Source organism: Macaca nemestrina, chromosome 17 (assembly GCF_043159975.1).
Source record: "Macaca nemestrina isolate mMacNem1 chromosome 17, mMacNem.hap1, whole genome shotgun sequence".
Lineage (NCBI taxonomy): Eukaryota > Metazoa > Chordata > Mammalia > Primates > Cercopithecidae > Macaca > Macaca nemestrina.
This window is the reverse complement of record NC_092141.1, coordinates 76,035,123-76,055,381: the sequence shown is the minus strand read 5'-3', so window position 1 is coordinate 76,055,381 and position 20,259 is coordinate 76,035,123. Positions and strand designations below refer to the sequence as shown.

General features: G+C 53.6%; 1 protein-coding gene and 1 pseudogene across 3 annotated transcripts in view; both read right to left on the bottom strand.

The window, feature by feature from the left end:
• Positions 1-5,128: 5,128 nt before the first annotated feature.
• LOC105469371 (uncharacterized) lies at positions 5,129-7,505 on the bottom strand (annotated as a pseudogene).
• LOC105469370 (calcium voltage-gated channel auxiliary subunit gamma 4) overlaps positions 6,557-20,259 on the bottom strand; it is a 68,049-nt gene continuing 54,346 nt past the window's right edge. Inside the window, exons 2-4 of one of the 3 annotated variants that reach the window (XM_071083489.1) lie at positions 19,266-19,349; positions 12,890-13,030; positions 6,557-8,083 (exon numbers count right to left, since the gene is read on the bottom strand). In XM_071083489.1, the coding sequence (XP_070939590.1) occupies positions 7,545-8,083; positions 12,890-13,030; positions 19,266-19,349 (764 nt within the window). In that variant the 3' untranslated portion in view covers positions 6,557-7,544. The remainder of the gene's footprint in view (positions 8,084-12,889; positions 13,031-19,265; positions 19,350-20,259) is intronic. The other 2 variants (XM_071083488.1, XM_071083490.1) reach the window with 2 other exon arrangements.

Sequence of the window (20,259 nt, the reverse complement as noted above, 5' to 3'; positions counted from 1 at the left end):
TTTGCTGAAAGCTGCAAGTTTAAGAACATCTGCCTCAGGTATATCTGCCCCATCTTCCACCCTCTGGATCCTAAGGTCCCTGAGCAACCATTTCTGTCCTCCCATCCCTCCCCCCTGCCGCAGATCTCTAGGGCTAGGCAGTGATGGAGGGATGCTGTCTTGGGTACCAATGCAGGGAGCTGAAGGCTCAGAACATGACTGGCTCTGAGCTCCCTGCAGGGAGGTCTCCCTTGCCCCCTTACTTCCCATCCACGCACACCCCTCTTTCTCCCAGGCCTCTCCTTAGTGCCAGCTCCTGTGGTTCCACGTTAGGGAACCAGAACAGGGCACCTGGGAGCTGGTCAGGACTGGGTTCTTGCAGCCTGCGTAACCTTCATGGAACCAGGAGGGCCCCAGCAGGGTTTGGGGGTTGTCAGGTCCTGCAAAGAAAGCAGCAGCCACACAGCTGCCCTGACCACCTCCGCCCAGCAGCCCAGGACACTGAGGGTGAAAACAAATGGGCTTCGGCAATAGAAGGAGCTGGCAGCAGGGGGCGCTCCCAGGTGCAAGACTCAATACTGGATGGCAGGTTTCTCCCAAAGCAAAGTGCAGTGCACCAGGCACCCTCTGGGCCTGGCTCTCAGAGCACTGCCTCCAACAGCTGTTCTAGAATAATCCACTTTGGGAAATTCCTTTAGTATTGTTTGTCAACAAACATTCCTGACCACTCGCTAGAATGCCAGTCGCTGAACTGGGGTGTTTATGTGCATTTCCTTGTTGAAAATTTAGTTCATTCTCTCAACAATGCGAGGTGGGGGATGTCACCTGCCTCATGTGACTGAGGAGGGAACAGGCTCTGAGAGAGGCTGGGTGACTTGCCCAGTGCTGCCCCTCAGAGTGGAGGAGCTGGGTTTTGATCTCCATCTTTCTGGTCCTCTACCATCTCACTGCGGCTTCTAGGGTGTAGGCGGAGGAGGGTGAATCCCTGTGTCAGGCTGGGCCAGGCTTCTGGGCTTGTTCTCCTGCTGCCTGTTCTGATTGAATTCCATCATCATTCTGTTCCCAGACACAGGGTCACAGGCTTCCAAGAAAGCCCTCTTCCCCAGGGACAGGGGCTGTTTCCCATTCCCTTCCTCGAACTCCAGTGTCTGTTTCTGAAACTGTTGGTTCAACAACGAAGAAGAAAAAGGCAGAAATCTAAATGGGTTGCAGGGAAAGGAGATGCTGGGATTAAACATATGCGTTTTCGTAGTATGCCCACAACCTAGATACAGTAAGCACCAAAAACTTGCCATGTGATGGTGTACGAGTGGTGTCACCCTTTCTGAGCCTCAGTTTCCCTCACTGTTGAATCAAGTGAGTGCGGGGCTTCTCAGCCTCAGCACGAATGATATTTGTGGCAGATTATTCTTTTGGGGGATGAAGCATGGGGCTGTTTGGTGCATCGTAGGATACTTAGCAGCATCCTCAGCATCTGCCCAATAGACGTCAGCAGCACCCCCCTTTCAAGTTATGACAACCAAAAATATCTCCAGATATTGGTAAACATCCCCTTGAGATGCAAAATTGCCCCTACTTGAAAACCACTGGGCTAGCGGTAGCTCCCTTTCACGGTTGTTACAAAAATTCTCAAAAAATGATTTTCTTCCTTCTTTTCATTTTTCCTTCCTTCTACCCCTCTCCTTCCCTCTTGGGGCCTGATCCTTTTCTATAATGATCAAATGTATGCATTTTTCTGCTGGTATCTTGATCGTGGATATAATGATCAAGTTGAATGAGATATTCCTAAAGTATCTGCCAGTTCTGTTGAGCATGATGTTCAGTAATTCCGTGGTTCTTGTTTGCGTCTAGGCACAAGCTCAAGACCGTCCCTCCAACCTGGATTGAAAGTAGTATGGACCAATGCTACAGACGGGGCATCTGGAGAGAGTAGAGGTCAGACATCACGTTGGAGCTGAAGGAGGGGCTCAGGACACACAGGTTGATGCAGTCCCAGGAAAAGCTGTCACTTTAAAGTGGGCATGCCCAAAAAAGTTTGGTGGAGGGAGGCCAAGCAGGGAGTTACCAAACAAAAGACAGAGACCAGGGGGCTGACACTGACCAGCTCTTCCCCAAGCTTTCCTTTTCCCCTGAATTAGACTACATTTCCCACCTTCCCCTGCTCTTAGACATGGTCACATGATTGAGTTCTGGCCAATGGCATGTGGACAGAGGGTGAAGTCACAACTTCATGGTCTATTAAAACCTCCCACAAGGCTTTCCACCCACAGTATCATCTATTCTCTCTCCCCTCCAACTGCCCACTGGACATCAATGTTCAGTGCAACCTAAGAAGCCCATGTTGAAGATGGCAGAGTCTCCATGGGTCTCTGAATGTCTGCAGGACTGGGTGGAGCCTAGGACCCACCCCTGCACAGCTGAGTGGACTTTATAGGAGTGAGAAATGAACTTCTATTCTATGAATCCTGTATATGCTTGGGGTTGTTGGTTGGGTAGTCAGACTATTCTTTTTTTTTTTTTTTTTTTTTGAGACAGAGTCTTGCCCTGTCGCCCAAGCTGGAGTGCAGTGGCGCGATCTCGGCTCTCTGCAAGCTCCGCCTCCCGGGTTTACGCCATTCTCCTGCCTCAGCCTCGGGAGTAGCTGGGACTACAGGCGCCCGCCACCTCGCCCGGCTAATTTTTTGTATTTTTAGTAGAGACGGGGTTTCACCGTTTTAGCCAGGATGGTCTTGATCTCCTGACCTCGTGATCTGCCCACCTTGGCCTCCCAAAGTGCTGGGATTACAGGCGTGAGCCACCGCGCCCGGCGGGTAGTCGGCCTGTTGTAAGTAACACCAGTGCCAGGATAGAATGGGGCTACTGGGCTGGAGGAGAGGGAGTTTTCAGCAGCATTATTTTTAAAAAGATCTCGTGCTGTCGCTCAGGCTGTAGTGCAGTGGCGGGATCTCGGCTCACCACAACCTTCGCCTTCCGGGTTCAAGCGATTCTTCTGCCTCAGCCTCCTGAGTAGCTGGGACTACAAGCGTGAGTCCCCATACCTGGCTCATTTTTGTATTTTTAATAGAGCTGGGGGTTTCACCATGTTGGCCAGGCTGATCTCAAACACCTGACCTCAAGTGATCCGCCCGCCTCAGCCTCCCAAAGGGCTGGGATTACAGGCGTGAGCCACCGCGCCTGGCCCTCAGCAGCACTTTTTGTTTTTTAATTTATTTTTTATTTCAATAGGTTTTTGGGGACCAGGTAGTGTTTGGTTACATGAATAAGTTCTTTAGGGGTGATTTCTGAGATTTTGGTGCACCCATCATTTAATCAGCAGCATTTTTATTAGGGAAATGGAATAATTATTTCTGTGCCAGTTCTTGTGGCTCTAACTCTGCATGTTATGGAGGCAGAGTTTTTAGTTGAACGAAACATGGGACCACGTGACCACGGGAGGTGGAACCAAGTCACTAAATGCAGACTGGCCTGGGAGTCCACCCAGGATGGCTGAGAAGCTTGCACTGAGCCAGTTTCCTAGGGGCTAAGAATCAACAGGAGACACAGAAGTTCTGACACAGAGTGCTGACTCTGGGCAGCGTGGAATAAGTGCTCGGAGCTTGGCAGGGGGTCAGCAGGTGGGGGTGGGCAAAGGCCTGAGCTCCCCTGACCCCAGGGCCTGGTGGCTCAGCACATAGTTTCTGCAGGTGCCTGTCTCAGATAAGAGGAAAGAAGGTTAAAAGCTGGGGCAGAAAGTTCAGAAAAGCCAAGACTGGTTACTTTAGCTCCAAGGTAGGGATGTAGGGACGCTGGGCCCTCAGCCTCCCTGCTCCATGCTTTTCTCTGGGACCCGGGTAGGAAAGCTTTTCGTGAGACTGAAGTTCTCTTGAAGGAGGCTCAAGAGTTTGGTGCCTCTTGGTTCCAGGAGGAGCAGTGAAGCCTGTGGCCCTTAGCAAGAAAACTCAAGGTCAAAGTCCTGAAAAAAATGCAGGCCTGGCGCCATGGCGCACGCCTATAATCCCAGCACTTTGGGAAGCCCAGTGGGCGGATCATGAGGTCAGGAAATCGAGACCATCCTGGCTAACATGGTGAAACCTCGTCTTTACCAAAAATACAAAAAATTAGCCAGGCATGGTGGCGGGCGCCTGGAGTCCCAGCTACTCGGGAGGCTGAGGCGTGAACTCACGAGGTGGAGGTTGCAGTGAGCTGAGATCACGTCACTGGACTCCAGCCTGGGCAACTGAGCAAGACTCCATCAAAAAGAAAGAAAAGAAAAGAAAAGGAAGGAAAGAAGAAACAAAGAAAGAAAAAGAAAAAAGAAAGAAAGAGCAAAGTGTAACTGTATGCAAAGGTCTCCTGGGCTGCAGCTGGGACAGAACCAGGAGAGGGTGCTGCTTATCCCTCCTCTTGCCTCCAAGGAGGGGAAGGTGGAGGTCTGTGCCCACCTGCGAGGGTGAACCTGGCTGTCTGCAGTGGTTGTCGGCTGGGGCCTGTGCCATTTGTTGGCCATCGCCCGGGCTAGAAGGGTCCTCTGGCCCCTCTCTCAATTCCTTACCTTACTCCTCCCTGTGGCCTGGGACAGGAGTGGTCGGATGCCCTGCCTGGGACTGTCCAGTGACAGTGGAGGAAGCCCATTTGGCCTCTGGTCTTAGCCACATCCTCCCATCTGGCTTTTCCAGCCATGACGCTCACATTGTAGTCATAAGGATGCTCTACTTTGTAATCATTTCAGAATTCGGAGGGGAACAGAGGCTGGCTAGTGACCTTCTTTGAAACCACTTGGGGGCAACTTTAGTGCCTTGGCAGCTGTGGCTCCGGCTGGCCTCCACTCTGCAGGGGGACAGGCCTGGCTCTCTTGGCTGCCCAGGGGCCCACACCCCACCCAGGGCAGCCTGTGTATCTTCTGGCTCATTGGTGAAAAGCCACCTCGATGGCACCACCCAGAAGTTTGAAACCAGCCATTGGTACTGGGGAGGTGGCCAGTGACCCAGATTAAAGCCGGAAAAATCGGCCTTGGTCAGATCCTGGCCTCCCCGCCCCCTGGGCCTCCTTCTTCTTCTCTGGGGGCGGGGGTGGGGCACAGTGTACCCTAGACCCAGGGACATCTATTTACCCTAATCGCCCACAAAGACTTATGGGGGGCTCTTCCCCCGCCTCCCCACATCAAGAAGAGAACATTTTAAAAATGTTTTTATTTAATTAAAAAAAAGACAGAACAACCAACCAAAAACCAGTAGTAGGTACTGGAGTCACAGGTGCTTAACTGGCGAAACACACAGGGGTGGGGGTGAGGGGGTGGGTTGGGAGGAGGGAGAGAAGGCGGGTACCGGCCACCACATCCCCCCGGGTGGGCGTCAGGTCTGAGATGCAGCAGGAGGGCCAGGAATGGGCGGCCCAGGGCCCAGGGTCCCCGGAGACCCGGCTGGCCGCGGGGAGAAGGCTGAGAAGTTCCGGGTGTCTGAGGTGGTTTTGCTCCCGGCTCGTCCCCTTCTTCCTACTCTTTCTTGGTCCCTAGGTGGGCCCTGCTTACTCTGCCTGGGACTGGGCAAGAGGTAGGATTCATTGGAACACAGCTTTCTCCATGGAATGATAGAAACTTCTGGGGCAGTGGGAGGGGAGGTGGCAGACGGAGAGGAAACAGAACAGCGCGGCTGCCTTGCTTTTGGAGATCACAGAAGAAAAGTCTCGGGGCCTTGCTGGACGGCGGGTCTGGGGAGGGCGTTCCCTGTCTTCAGCCTGGTCATGGCAGTGGAGGTGGTGGGGTGTGGGGACGGGGCTGGCCTAGAGCAGGTGAAGGCCTTGAGCTCTGGTGCTTCAGCGTCCGCTGCTAGGCACACTTGGACACGCCACCAGACGATGTCAGCCCCGACGGGAGCGAAGGCTCCGGAGCACAGCACACAGGGGCCCTGGCAGGCCTCACTTCAGCTCTAAGGTACACCGCAGCAGTCAGCTGCAGCCGCTGTGGGTGGATGTGTCCTTTCCTGGGGGCAAAGGAAGGTGGGATAGACGATGACATCATCACCAGGCCGCATGGACCTGGGTCTGAACCCCAGGGGGCCGAGTCCGCCCATGGGTTGCAAGCAGATAGCTGAGGTAAGGATGCACTTGTTATTTCCAAGCACGATAGCTACCAGGACTACAGGCGACTGTTCCAGGGTGGATCAAGGAGTCTCAAAAAGTAAGAAACAATTTTTCTTTAGAAAGCACATGTTTTATATAAAAGAGGGTTAAGTTCCATGTTCTAGAGAGTTCTTCTTCCAAGCCAGTACACGCTTCCACGCTCTTTGCTTGCTTTACGAGGGGGAAAAAAAAGAATGGCTGGAAAAACTGTAAAACACAGAACCCACTTCCTCAGCTCCGGACAAAGTGCTGAGATCTCCCCTCTGTGGGGAGGAAGAGAAGCCCAGCTCAGCCCATTTATCCAAACTCCCTCCACTCCATCCTGTTAGGTGGTGGTGGAATAAATTACATTGACAGGAGTTGTGGGGCCAGTTGCTGCTACGTTTTAAGACAAAGAAATGAATGTAAGTTGCTCTCCTGGTGTTGATTTGCAGGAAGTCATGATTGGTAACCACCTAGGAATTGGATGTTTGTTCTCTAGGGTTTTTTTTTTTTTTTTTCTTTGCCACTGTTCACCCTTGGGTCTCCCTTTCTTGCACAGAAGTCCAGGCTCCTGTTGCCGAATGCCAGTTGGAGGGAGCTGTGTGTCCACCTCTTCCCCAGGACCCCCAATGCTCAGGGGACAGAGTTGCTCCTCGGGTCTGTGACAAGGGGCACAGCAAGAGGCCACGTGCTCACTTTCCCCTGACCAATGGAACCCTCCAGACTCTGAAGTCCAGTCAGTGGGTCTGTCCTGCCCATTCTGAGTGAGGCGGAAGCTTCCAGAAGCAGAGAGGAGAGCCAGCAACAGCTGCCAGCCTTTACCTGGGCCTCCTCCACAGGCCATGGCCTCCCCAGGTCGAGGGAAGCTGGCCCCGGGACAGCGCAAAGGCCGAAGCACCAGTTGGCTGCAGAGCTGTCTTCAGGATCACAGGCCACCGCCAGAGTCTCGAAGAGAGGGAGAGATGGAGAGGAAGGGAGTGAGCTTCGGTGGTCTGATTTCTGGCTCAATGACACAGGAACCTCAGGTTCAAAAGCAGCTGACAAGAGCCCAGAGACCTCTTGGTGCTCGGCAGAGCCTTCTGGTGGCCAGGCGCCCAGGCAGGGAGGGAGGGGCCTGAAATCCCGTTTTTCTGGCAAGATTCCTTTCCAAGAGGAGATAATGGCTCGATTTTGTCTTCCCGAGTTGATCAAGGCCGGGCAGCCTCAGGAAAGCTCTGGGGCTTCCTGGGAGATTTCAGTGACCCTGGGGCATCAAAACACCCTTTTGGGGGAGGGGACAAAGTCAGCCTTCAGCTTCTTCTGCAGCCCCGGGTCCAGTCTCCCAGCACAACCGCTGTGCAAAGCCAGCCCAGGACACCTCTGGAGACCAGGGGGGGCTGCGTTTGGCTTTAGTTCATTGTTCGTTGTCTTGAGGATCACATGCCGTCCTGTGTGACAAAAAGAGCCATTCTGGGGAGAGGCCGGAGCTGAGAGAAGGGGCAGGTGGCTCACACAGGGGTCGTCCGTCGGTTCAGCATGCTGACATGGAAACTTTCCTTCAGGTCCTGCTGGAAAAAGTCATGCACCTGCAGGAAGCTGGGCTCCTGGTCGGGGCTGTAGCTGGCTGCGGTGGTCACCTTGAGGGGCTCCCTGGACAGCGTGTACATGGACAGCTCCCCCATGGGGATGGCCCCTGCGATCTTCAGGCCCATGGGCGACACGTCCCTGGAGGGCGAGGCCTCGGTGGACCTCGAGCTGGACCTCGAGCGCCGTCTCCGGTACCTGTAGCTCGGCATCCTGGCATAAGGAGAAGAGGAAGACGCCTTAAGGAATTCCCGTTTGGTCTTAAACCTCAACTCTTTATTTTTCTCAATGTAAATGTTTACAGCCAGGACGCCCACGGTCTCAGCCACAATGAAAGACAGAGCTCCAAAGTAAAAAGACCAGCCATAGTTGTAATGGTTCTTTTTGTCTTCATCCCGCTTGTCACTCGGGTCGCCTGTGTTGCTGGAAATGTAGACGATGATACCAATGATGTTACTGAGGCCTGAAAGGGAAGCAGGGAGCGGGGAGTGGGGCCAGGGAGGGAGAGAGGCAGAGGTTAGACCCACAGTGGGATGGGCAGGGCAGGGAACAGGTGGACACTCCCCTCTCTGATGAGTATTTCTTTATTCTCGTTGCTAATTTTTCTTTTCAGTAATTAATGTTGAATGGGTAATATAGTACAAAGTTCAAATGAGGTATACAATGAAACACACTCTCAGCCCCCAGTTCCCCTCTTTAAGGCAACTACTGTTATCTTCTTTTGTATGTCCTTCCAGAAAAAAGAATTCTCTCTAACACACACACACACACACACACACACACACACACACCCCTATTATTTCCTTTGCACAATACTCTTTGGCCGCTTGTTTTTTCTCTTAACAGTATATCTGAGAGACAGTTCTGAATCAGGCCATGCAGAGCTGCTCCTGTCTTTCTAACTACATGCGGCACCCCCATACGGAAGTCTCACGACCCACCTAACCAGGCCTTTGCAGGAGATGTCTGGGTGGCTCCCTGCCCTCTGCTGTGACAAGGTTGCCTTGGACATCCTTGTGTCTACAGCCTCACGTGTGCACATGGATACAACTACGGGGTGCACTCCTTGCAGTGAAACTGCTGGGCCATGTGCATTGAAACACTTAAAATACATTTTTATTTGAGAATAATTTATGATTTACCAAACAGCTGCAAGGTCCAGAGAGTTTCATATACTCCTCACCCAGTTCCCCCTAATGTTAACATTTTACATTATGTGGAACATTCGCCACAACAAACAAACCAGCCTGGCACATTACTTCAGACTTTACATGGATTTTTTGTTTGTCTGTATTTTGAGACAGTCTCAGTCTCACTCTGCTGCCCAGGCTGGAGTGCAGTGGCACGATCTCTGCTCACTGCAACCTCTGCCTCCTGGGTTCAAGCGATTCTCCTGCCTCAGTCTCCTGAGTAGCTGAGATTACAGGCACGCACCGCCATGCCTGGGTACTTTTTGTATTTTTAGTAGAAACAGGGTTTCACCATGTGGCTAGGCTGGTCTCAAACTCAGGATCTTAAGTGATCCACTTGCCTCAGCTTCCCAAAGTGCTGGGATAATAGGTGTGAGCCACCGTGCCTGGCCTTTACTTGGATTTTACTGGGTTTGCACTAATGTCCTTTCTCTGTCCCTGGATGGATTCAGGATATTACACTGCATTTAGTGTTTTAAATTTACAGTCACTGCCTAAGTGCCCTCTGTAAGGGTACAAATGTCCCAACAGCCTATCGTGAATATTATCAAATTTCTGATTCTTTGCCAATATGGGAAGTGAAAAAGAGTCATTGTTGTGTTTATTCGATTCTCTCTTATTCTAAGGGAGGCTGAACAGAGCCACACTGGTGGGGTGTGAGTTCCAGTTCTACCAAATATCAGTGTGACTTTTGACAAATTACTCCCAATCCCTATGTATCAGTCTCCTCATGTGTAAAGTGGGAGTAACTGTGGTCCACACCTCGCCGGGCTGGTGTGAGGATTAAATGAGCTGATATATACAAAGTGCTCACAACAGCATCCAGCACACAGGGCGCCTGCCGTAAGTTCAATTACCATCTGCTGCATTTTATCATAAAGTGCTGTGTTGTGTTTGTCTCTGCACTGTCCACGTCCTCTGTCCATTTTCTGCAGCACCCACCCCGTGTGGAAGGGTTAGAATATCTTCGGCTAAGGGGTCCAGCAATCCTGCCCTGAGCTCATTAGTCCTGGGTTTCGACTCCTTGTCTCTTCCGTTGTGTTCTGTAAGAACCCTTTCTGACATGTTTTTTTTTCACCCTACTAGTTCGCTTTTTATTTATTTATTTTTTTGAGACAGGGTCTTGCTCTGTCACCTAGGTTGGAGTGCAGTGGTGTGATCTCGGCTCACTTCAACCTCCGCCTCCCAGGTTCAGGTGATTCTTGTGCCTCAGCCTCCCAAGTAGCGTGCCACCATGCCCAACTAATTTTTGTATTTTTAGTAGAGACTGGGTTTCACCATGCTGGCCAGGCTGGTCTCAAACTCCTGACCTCCAGTGATCTGCCTGCCTCGGCCTCCCAAAGTGCTGGGATTACAGGTGTGAGCCGCCACCAGTTCACCTTTCTCCCCTCTGATCTCTCTCTTGCTGCTTCCCTAGCTTCGTGTTGTCTTCCCCACTCTGTATTCAGCACGCGTTGGAAAAGTGTTTCTTAAATGACAACTCTATGAATCCAGTTTCCCAGAGAAGTTTTTTATCTTCTTCCGACTTTCCCAGCCTTGGAACCTGTCCCTCCCCTGTGGTACCTACCATTTTCCACCTCGAGTTCTTTAAGAGCTTGTCTGACCTCCCTGCCAGGGCTGGTGGTCTGAAGCCAGGCCCCATACACGCCCGGGTGCCTGCCACCACGCTCGGCCCCCATCAGCGCCCCCTACGCCCGTGAATAAGCCAGTGTCCCCCTGCGGGCCTCCCCATTGCTTCCTTGCAGCCGGCCGCAGCCACCTTCTCTGCCTGGACTAGTTTTCTTTGGCTAAGGCTCTGGGTCCAGGCTCCAAGCCCCTCTGGTGGCACCAAGCATCTGGGCCTGCCTTTGAAACGGCTTCTTCTGGGGGCACAGGCAGCTGCAGGGGGCATCTCGAGGGGCCTTGGAGGGGGGCAGCCCTGGGCACAGCGTGTCTTTGCCACTGTGCGTGTGACTTCAGGGAAGCCACCTGAGCTGCTGGACTCCCTGTGTGCCTCCTCCGCAGGAGCGGGGATGGTGCGGTCGGGCTCACAGAGCGCTGGCACGGCCACTGTGGTTTCTGGTGTGACTGGAGTCTTCTCTTCCTGACCTGGGGAGGACGCTCCGGGGCAGTGTTCAGGGGTCACAGCCGGGACCTCCTAAACGGCTCACACCTTGTGAAAAATGACTGCTTCAAGGAGCAGGTGGTGGGCCTGGGGCAGGAGGAGAGAGAACGGAGCCGCGGGGAAGAAGGGAAGGGCGGGGGGCCTGGCCAGGAGGGAGGTTCATGCTTCTCCCAGGAGACCCTCAACACAGGCTCCTCTTCCCAACAGACACACACGTGCGCGCACACACCACACTCCTCAGACACACACACCATAGTCCTCACACACACAAACACACCATAGTCCTCAAATACACAGACACACATCACCCTCCTCAGACACACACACCATAGTCCTCACACACACACACCATAGTCCTCAAATACACAGACACACATCACCCTCCTCAGACACACACACCATAGTCCTCACACACACACACCATAGTCCTCAAATACACAGACACACATCACCCTCCTCAGACACACACATCACCCTCCGCAGACCCACACACCATAGTCCTCACATACACACCATAGTCCTCAAATACACACATCACCCTCCTCAGACACACACATCACCCTCCACAGACCCACACACATAGTCCTCACACACACACACACCATAGTCCTCACACACACACACCATAGTCCTCAAATACACACACACATCACCCTCCTCAGACACACACACCATAGTCCTCACACACACACACACACCACAGTCCTCAAATACACACACACACCCCGCACGCCTCAGACACACATATATCACAGTCCTCAAATACACACACACCACGTGCCTCAGACACACACACACCATAGTCCCCAAATATACACACACACCACACTCCTCAGACACACACACACCATAGTCCTCACACACACAAACACACCACACTCCTCAAACACACCACAGTCCTCAAATACACACACACATCCTACACTCTTCACACACACACACCACAGTCCTCAGACACACCACACTCCTCAAACACACACATATACCACACACACAATCACAGTTCTCAAACACATACACACACCACACTCCTGACACACGCACTCCACACACACATGTATTTATTGCACTGGAAGGAAACAGACCCTGGAGTGGTGTAGAACTGGGGCCTGGCACCTCGGCTCCCCAGCGGCGGCTGCAGAGCTGGAGCCAGCCCCTCTACTGCAGTGGCCCCGGGTCCCAGGATGTGAACAGAAGTGATCTACCCACTCCAGGAGAAAGGGCGAGGGAATGCAGGACAGGACAAGGATGCTCTGAGAGGCCCGCGTGTGCGGCATCACAGACCTGCCCATCCTCAGCCCAGGTGGCATGTCACTGTCACCCACAGCTCTGTGGCTTTTCCCCAGTGGCACTTTCTGGGGACATCGGGCATGGCTCTGAGGTGCTGCTGCCTTCTTGTAGCCAGGAGGGTTGGGGCAGTCGGGATGGGCGGGGGCCGCCTGCTCACTCTTTCCTGGGCACCTTGGACTTCTGCTTCCTCTGCAAGATGGCCACTCATGCCCATTCTGGGCCCCCACCCTGTGTTTACCTGGCCAACTCCTTCGAGTTTTGGCATGATTCCCCTGGGCACCTCCCTGACCGCCTAACCCAGGCAGGCTCCAGTTACAGGCTTGTAAAACTGCCAGCTGAACCCCACGCACCACTTTGCACACCTGGATTTATTTTTTGGTTGAAGTGAAATTCATGCAAGATAAAAGTAACCCTTTGGAAGGGCACAATCCAGTGGCATTTCGCGCATTCAGAATGTTGTGCAAGCACCCAAAACATTTCTGTCACCCCACAAGGAAGCCCTGTTCGGCAGGTGCTCCCCATTCTCCATCCACCCCGTCCTAAACACCGGAACGTTACAAGTCAGTTGCATGCAGCGATGTTATGTCTGCATTCCCCCCGCAGGATGCACACTCCCTGCAGTGTGAAACAGGCAGTCCTGTGTCCCCAGCTCCCAGCCCAGCACCAGCCCGGGCAGGCGGCTCACCTGCAGCCACGAAGAGGATGCCGGCGCTGAGGACGATGTTGTTCTTGCGGCTGTAGATCCTGCCGGCGCCGATGCACAGGCCACCCAGCAGAAGCAGGATGGTGCTGAGGATGGGGAAGACGCTGGAGGCTCGCACGATGCCTGGCCAGGGAGGTGGGGGGCACAAAGCAGAAGGCAGTGAGATCAGCTGCCCTTCCGGGCATGGCTGTGTATGTCTCCCAGGAACCTTGCAGCTCCAGGCCCTTCCCCAGGATTTGAGATTCCCATCAGGACCTGGAGACTCGAGGTGGGCCAGGGCCTAGGTAAGCTCAGGGCTGTTGGATCAGATGCAAGTGGGGGCTCCAGGCCTGCCCTTCACCCTGGAGTCACATCTCGCTTAGTCTCTCCCTGGGAGTGGGCACCAGGGAGACCATAGTAACAGCCATGAAAGCAACAAACTGCATCACATTTCTGCGACACTGCACAACCCCCTCAGCCCTTGCATCAATGCAGTCTCCATGAAGCCCCTGGAAGGCTGGGAAGCAGTGTCCACAAAGGGTGTCCCTGGTCAGTGGCTGAGAGCACAGGCATTGGCATTGGGTCTGTGACATGCCGGCTGTGCAGGCTTGGCCAAGTCACTTTCACTCTACAAAACTCAGCTTCCCGTCTGTGGAATGAGGTTCCTCACAGCACCGGTGTCCTACACTTGGTTTTGTACATGTAAGGTGCATCGCGCTGGGCCTGACCATTCTATACCTTCAACATCATCATCATCATCATCATCATCATCATCATCATCATCATCCCCCAGGTGACAGACAAGGATGTGGGACCTCACGACTGGCCTGAAGTCACAGGGGAGGTGTGACTGGGCCGAGAGGGATGCTTGTGACCCACAGTGTCCACAGAACCACCTTTGTAGCCCTGCCACTGACTAGCTGAGCGGGGACAGCTGACTTTGGTGGCCACCTCAGTCCCCTTTTATAACTTGGGAATAGTAACATCTACCTGTAGGGAGTTGGATTGCAGCCTCCCTGGAATATACCTGTGTCCTAACCCTTAGGACCTGTAAATTGATCTTATTTAGAAAAATGGTCTTGGCAGGGCGCAGTGGCTCATGCCTGTAATCCCAGCACTTTGGGAGGCCAAAGCAGGCGGATCACCTGAGGTCAGGAGTTAGAGACCAGCCTGGGCAACATGGTGAAACCCCGTCTCTACTAACAATACAAAGAAATTAGCCGGGCATGGTGGTGGGTGCCTGTAATCCCAGCTACTTGGGAGGCTGAGGCAGGAGAATCACTCGAACCCAGGAGGTGGAGATTGCAGTGAGCCGAGATTGCACCGTTGCACTCCAGCCTGGGTGACAAGAGCGAGATTCTGTCAAAAAAAAAAAAGAGGTCTTGCAGATGTGGACTCAGTTAAGAATCTCAAGCTGAGATCATCTGGGATGAATCCAGTGGGCCCTAGATCCAAAGACGAGCATCCTTACAGAACCTTAGAAGAGGAGAAGACACAGGGGAGAAGGGGCTGTGAAGACGGAGGCAGAGACCCAAAGGTGCTTCCATGAGCCAAGGAGTACCAACCACCCCCAAAGCTGGAAGAGTGGCCCTCTCCTAGAGCCTTCAGAGAAAGCAGGGTCCCCCAATACCTTGACTTTGGGCTTCTGGCTTCCACACTGTGACAGTGAATTTCGGTTGCAAGTCACACGGTTTTGATCATTTGTTATGGTGGCCTTGGGAAATGAACATGCCTCATCGGAGGGTTACCATGAGAAAACGTCAAGCACCCAGTAGGGCTTAGGGTGCCCCTCCCTTAGCGTATGGGGTGGGAGGAAGACCAGAGGGAGGGAAAGGAGACTTAGGAAAGGGAAGCAAAGAGTTCGGCCTTTCCCAAGCACCTGCTGTCTCCCAGCCCCGTAGAAAGCTCGGCTTCGTGGACCCTTGGTGGCCCCCGCAGGGGACAGTGAGTCTGGCCGCACTGGCAGGCGCCGCCCTCCCCAGCCAGCTGAGCGGGTTTCAGGGCTGTCAGCCTCTCCTCTGAAGGCAGGGTTTGTCTCCTTTTTTGTGAACGCATCAGTGTGTGTCCCTGCTTCACAGACAGGGGATTGTCTGGGGGCGTTAAATGCAGTTCTTCTCTCCGGTGCCTCCTCCTCTCCAATTCCTCTCTGCCTTCTGGCAGCAGCGGGCTCTGGGATGAAGTTTCCTGTGTGGTTCTGAAATGTGCCTCTGATCTGTGCTGGCCAGAAAAGTTGGGGTCAGTCATCCCCTCCATGCCCTCGTTCTGCAGACAGGTCAGAGGAATCCGAGAGAAGGAAGTCCATCCAGCACTTTGGGAGGCCGAGGTGAGTGGATCACTTGAGGTCAGGAGTTTGAGACCAGCCTGGCCAACATCGTGAAACCCCGTCTCTACTAAAAATAGAAAAATTAGCCGGGTATAATGGCGGGTGCCTGTAATCCCAGCTATTCAGGAGGCTGAGGCACAAGAATCACCTGAACCTGGGAGGCAGAGGTTGCAGTGAGCCAAGATTGCACCACTGCACTCCAGCCTGGATGACAGAGTGAGACTCCGTCTTAAAAAAAAAAAAAAAAAAAAAAAAAAAAAAAAAAAAAAAAGGCCCAGTTGCTCTAAGATCACTGGATGCCCAGGCTTGGCTCAGAGCCATCCATTCTGCCCAGGTAAGTCACACAAGCACCTATGCCTTGCCACAGGGACTCATGCCTGAGCTGTGGATGTGCAGATGCCAGCTGGGATTGCCACAGACAGTGGTGCAGGTCGGACACAGCGCAGGTGGCTAAGGGGTGGAGGGATGAGTGAGGCTGAAGTCCAGCCCATGCCCTGCTAGCCATATCAAGCCCTGGCAGAGGATCTGCATCTGCCAGGAGACCAGACACTTCCTTCTAACTCACCCCCGGGCACACTGTGGACTCCCAGCAGCCCTGACACCAGCCCCCTGTGGCCTGGCACAGAAGTTATCCACCTAGCTGCTGAAAATGCAGACTTGGAGAGGGGCACCAGGCCCAGGGCAAGGTGGGCAGGAACCCCTGGGATCAGCAGGGCCTGCGGAAGAGAAGGTAGGCAGGAGGTGGGGTGGTGACCCCCTCAAATCTTGGGCTGTGCATCTGCAAATCAGCAGGGACATCATAAGAGCTCAGAGGCCTTCAGGGCGCTCTGCAACAAACAACACAAGCCCAGCTTCTGTGGAAGGTTTCAGAATGCATGGCTGGGGGCCGAGTTCCTTCTTGAATTGTCAAAGACTGGGTGGGAGCAGCGCAGCCTTGGATCTGCCAGGGTTGGTGCTCCACGCCCACGCAGATGAGCCGGCCTGAAACAGGCAGCCCCACAGGTAGCCCCACCGTGGATCTGTTGCCTTCTCCAAAACACCCATTCTCCACCCGGAGGACAGAGCCCTGTTTTCTTTGCTGCTGTACTCCACTTGTCTAATACAGTGCCTGGCACATAGTAGGCCCACAGTAACTTTTTTTTTTTTTTTTTTAAGATGGGGTCTTGCTCTGTCATGCAGGCTGGAGTGCAGTGGCACGATCGTGGCTCACTGCAGCCTCAACTTCCTCGGCTCAAGTGATCCTCCCACCCAAGCCTCCTGAGTAGCTGGGACTAGAGGCGTATGCCATCACGTCTGGCTAATTTATTTTTATTTTTTCTAGAGATGAGGTCTCACTACGTTGACCAAGCTGGAACTCCTGACCCCAAGCGATCTTCCCACCTTGGCCTCCCAAAGTGCTGGGTTACAGGAGTGAACCACTGCGTCTGGCTGCAATAACTTGTTAAATGAATGAATAAATGAACCCTCATGAATCCTCACTTGTTGCAAATATCAACCGCCAGAGACCACCCTCCTGTGCTTCTACATATTTTGGGGAGCCATAGTCTGGACAGAGACCAGAAGACAACATATTAGAAATCAGGGTGGCCCTGGAAACTCATGCCAGATGTCTGTGGCGACCATGACCTTGGCCTGTCTCTGAAAGTTGCTCAGCCCCTCTGGCTCCAAGCTCACAGGCACCTGTACTCTGGAGATAAAAGGACGATCAAAGACACATGCAGAGCTTGGTTTTAGGGCCAGATATCCCGGTTTCTGCAGCCACCGAGTGGAAAAACACCTCCCTGTTGGGAAGTCAGTTCCCTCCCACCCCGCCCTGACTTCTGCCAGCAGCAGAGACCACAGGCCCGAAAGCCGTCAAGCTGTCTCTTCCATGAGCATCTCTGAGCTTGTTAATGAACCTGGCTGCTTTCCCCACAGCGTACGCTTAAGGAGAACATGGCCTTCCCCAATGAGCTCTAATTGCGGTTGTGCTGTCACCATCATTATATCTGGGAAAATCACTCTGTAGCCCTCCCCGCCTTGCACCCTCCCCAGAGGACCTGGAACGGCTCACTTGTTTTTGTTTTTTTTTGCTCTTCCAGAGCCTCACTCCATCCTGCCCTGGGCCCCGGGAAGCTGACTGTGTGGACCGAATCCTCGGGCTCCCACCTCTGGCTTTTGGAGAGGGGTGTCTGCGAGGGAGTTCGGCCCAGCTGTTGGTGAAGGGGCGACATTGCTTCCCGATGGCCGCAGCTCCTGCCAGGCGGCTCTGTCCCTACCGCTCCCTCCTCCAGGCTCCCACGCCTGCCCCCCTCACCTATCCAGGCTCCCGGCTATTGCTGGTCCCGGGGTGCTCTCCAGCCCTGTGGGTTTCCCTTAACCTCAACCACACTTTTGTAAATGGTCCTTCCATAGACACCCTTTATTCATCCTGTTTGAGCGTGACATCTGCTTCCTGCTGGGAGATCAGGAAGCCACGTGGGGTGACCTCTGGGCTACTGCATCTTGAGGCCAATCCAGAAAAAGACCTCAGCACTCCGGGACCATGAATGGGACAGAGACAGGTGAGTAAAGAAAAACTAGCACCAATGCCCATAACCTCAGGGGAGCTCCAGTGGGAAATGGAGAGGGAATGGTTTGTTTCTCTAATGCCATTTTCCTTATAGTCCCAGGGTTGGACCATGGGCACATCTGCCCCCAGAGCTTTAAGAACCACCTGATTGCCCTGGATTGGGCAGAGAAGGCAGATTCTGAGTTGGGGCTGATTTTCAATTGGGTCATCCCAGCTAGGCTGAGCACCAAGGGCCTCTGTAGACAGTTGTGCAGACATGCACTATACAACTGGACGGATGTTCATACCATAATTGATGCATGTGACATCCTTTGAGTTGTGCAGTGTGCAACCTGCACAACTATCTCTGGCGGCCCTGTGAGAATCTCATTTGATTGGTTCAGTGTGGGCTCCCGGTAAGCAGAACCAGAGTATAGGCAGAAGGAGGAGAAGGGGAGGAGAAGGTGAGGGAGGAAGGATGGGAGGCAGAGCGGTGGCCAAATTATTTCACGTTCTGGGCCTGGTCGCAGCAGCCTGACACTGCCCCAGGCTCGATGGGAACCGCGTGCTGTTCTATTTCACCAGATGACTCAGAATCAAAATCCTTTCTCTTAGAAAAAACGATCTATAAGCAGGTGCAGAGTGAATTGTGCTCTCTCTGAGGGCGCTGGTATCGATTCTCCATCAATGAGGCTGGGTTCGAGCCCCAGGGGTGCTGCTGTGAGCTGCTCTTCGTGTCTTGCCTAACGTGAAAGGGGAAAATGACTCCGAAATGGTGCTATTTTTCTATTTGCAGGCTCCTCCCTGGCAGCTCCCAGGGAAGTATTCACAGGCCCAGGGATGAGATCTGGACTTAGTATGGTGGCTGGGTTTGTTATTTGGGATTGAGCTTGCGCTATGACTTCCGGGCTTCAGTCTGGGGGCCCCACGCAGCCACTGGACCCAGGAGCAGGTGGGGGCTCCCATGGGCAGACGCGGTGCTTAAAAGACTTCAGGACCATATATCAGAGGCTGCTCCCTGGCACCTTCCTCGCCTTCTGCCCTGGGTCTCCCAGCACCCCACGAGGCTGTCTTGGTGTACGACTGTATCTGCTTTTTCAAGACTGGAATGGAAGAGAGTATGCAGGAGAGGGTGGGTAGACCCCAGTGTGCTTGGGGTGCCACACCCCTCAGGGAGACCCAGCCTGGGCAGAGCCTATATCTTTAACCTCCCTTGCTCCAGCCCCAGCTCCAGCCAATCAGTAGCTCCGAAGCCAGACACGCCCAGCAGGCTTTCTGCCCAGGCCTGTCTCCCCAGGGCACAGGCCTCGCAGCCAAATAACCCCATTGAGATACCCAGTATGTCATGGCAGTGATGAGCAAAACTCCATCCTCCGAACTCACGATGTCTGAATGAGCAAGAGAGTGAGCGGAGCATCCCGAAACAATCACCCTCTCCACACCCAGTGTCCCTCTTTCCTTCGGCCGCCTCCCCCCCAGCCTTCCCCCTCCCCACAGAAAGAGAGTCCAGGCCTCCTGACACTCACGGAGGAGGTACTCCGAGCTGTCGTGGTCGTAGTCATTGTCCTCTGGGAAGTGATTGATCCGGAAGCAGTGCCCTTTATAGACCCCTGGAAGGAACGAGAAAAAAAGAACACTGTACATCCTGTCTGGCTTCACTCATCCACTCACTCCAGACACAGCTGCCGCGTGTGTGAGCCTCTGCGCAGGTCCTGGGGACAGACAGAGAAGAAAGGCTCCAGCGTCCCAGACTGGTGGGGGCACAGGAGAGACACACAGAGAACGGCTACACAGGGAGAGATAAGCCCCAAAGGTGACCCTAGTTATGGTCCAAGGGTGGACGCGCGTGAGAGTAAGGGGACCTAGCATGAATAACCATTGAGATAAGAGGTGCCAGGCAGAGCTGCCCCGGGCAAGCAGGAGGTTGGATCCCTCTACCCAAGGGACTCTTAGCTGCATCTTGAAAAAAATCAAAACAGGCTGGGTGCGGTGGCTCACGCCTGTAATCCCAGCACTTTCGGAGGCCGAGGCGGGCAGATCACGAGGTCAAGAGATCGAGACCATCCTGGCCAACATGGGGAAACCCCGTCCCTGCTAAAAATACAAAAATTAGCTGGGCATGGTGGCGAATGCCTGTAGTCCCAGCTACTCGGAAGGCTGAGGCAGGAGAATCGCGTGAAGCCAGGAGGCGGAGGTTGCAGTGAGCCAAGATCGCACCACTGCATTCCAGCCTGGTGACAGAGCAAGACGCCATCTCAAAACAAAAATGAAGAATTTGCCCACTGGGAATGGAGTTCAGGGGGCTTTCCAGGCAGAGGAGCAAGACATGCGAAGGCAAGGTGGGGTTGAAGTTTGTCTGTCTGTGTCTTTCCTGCTCTTAAACCATAGTTATGGCCCAGTGTGGTGGCTCACGCCTGTAATCCCACCACTTTGGGAGGCTGAGGAGGGTGGATCGCTTGAGCCCAGGCATTCAAGACCAGCCTGGGCAACATGGTGAAACCCTGTTTCTCCTCAAAGTAC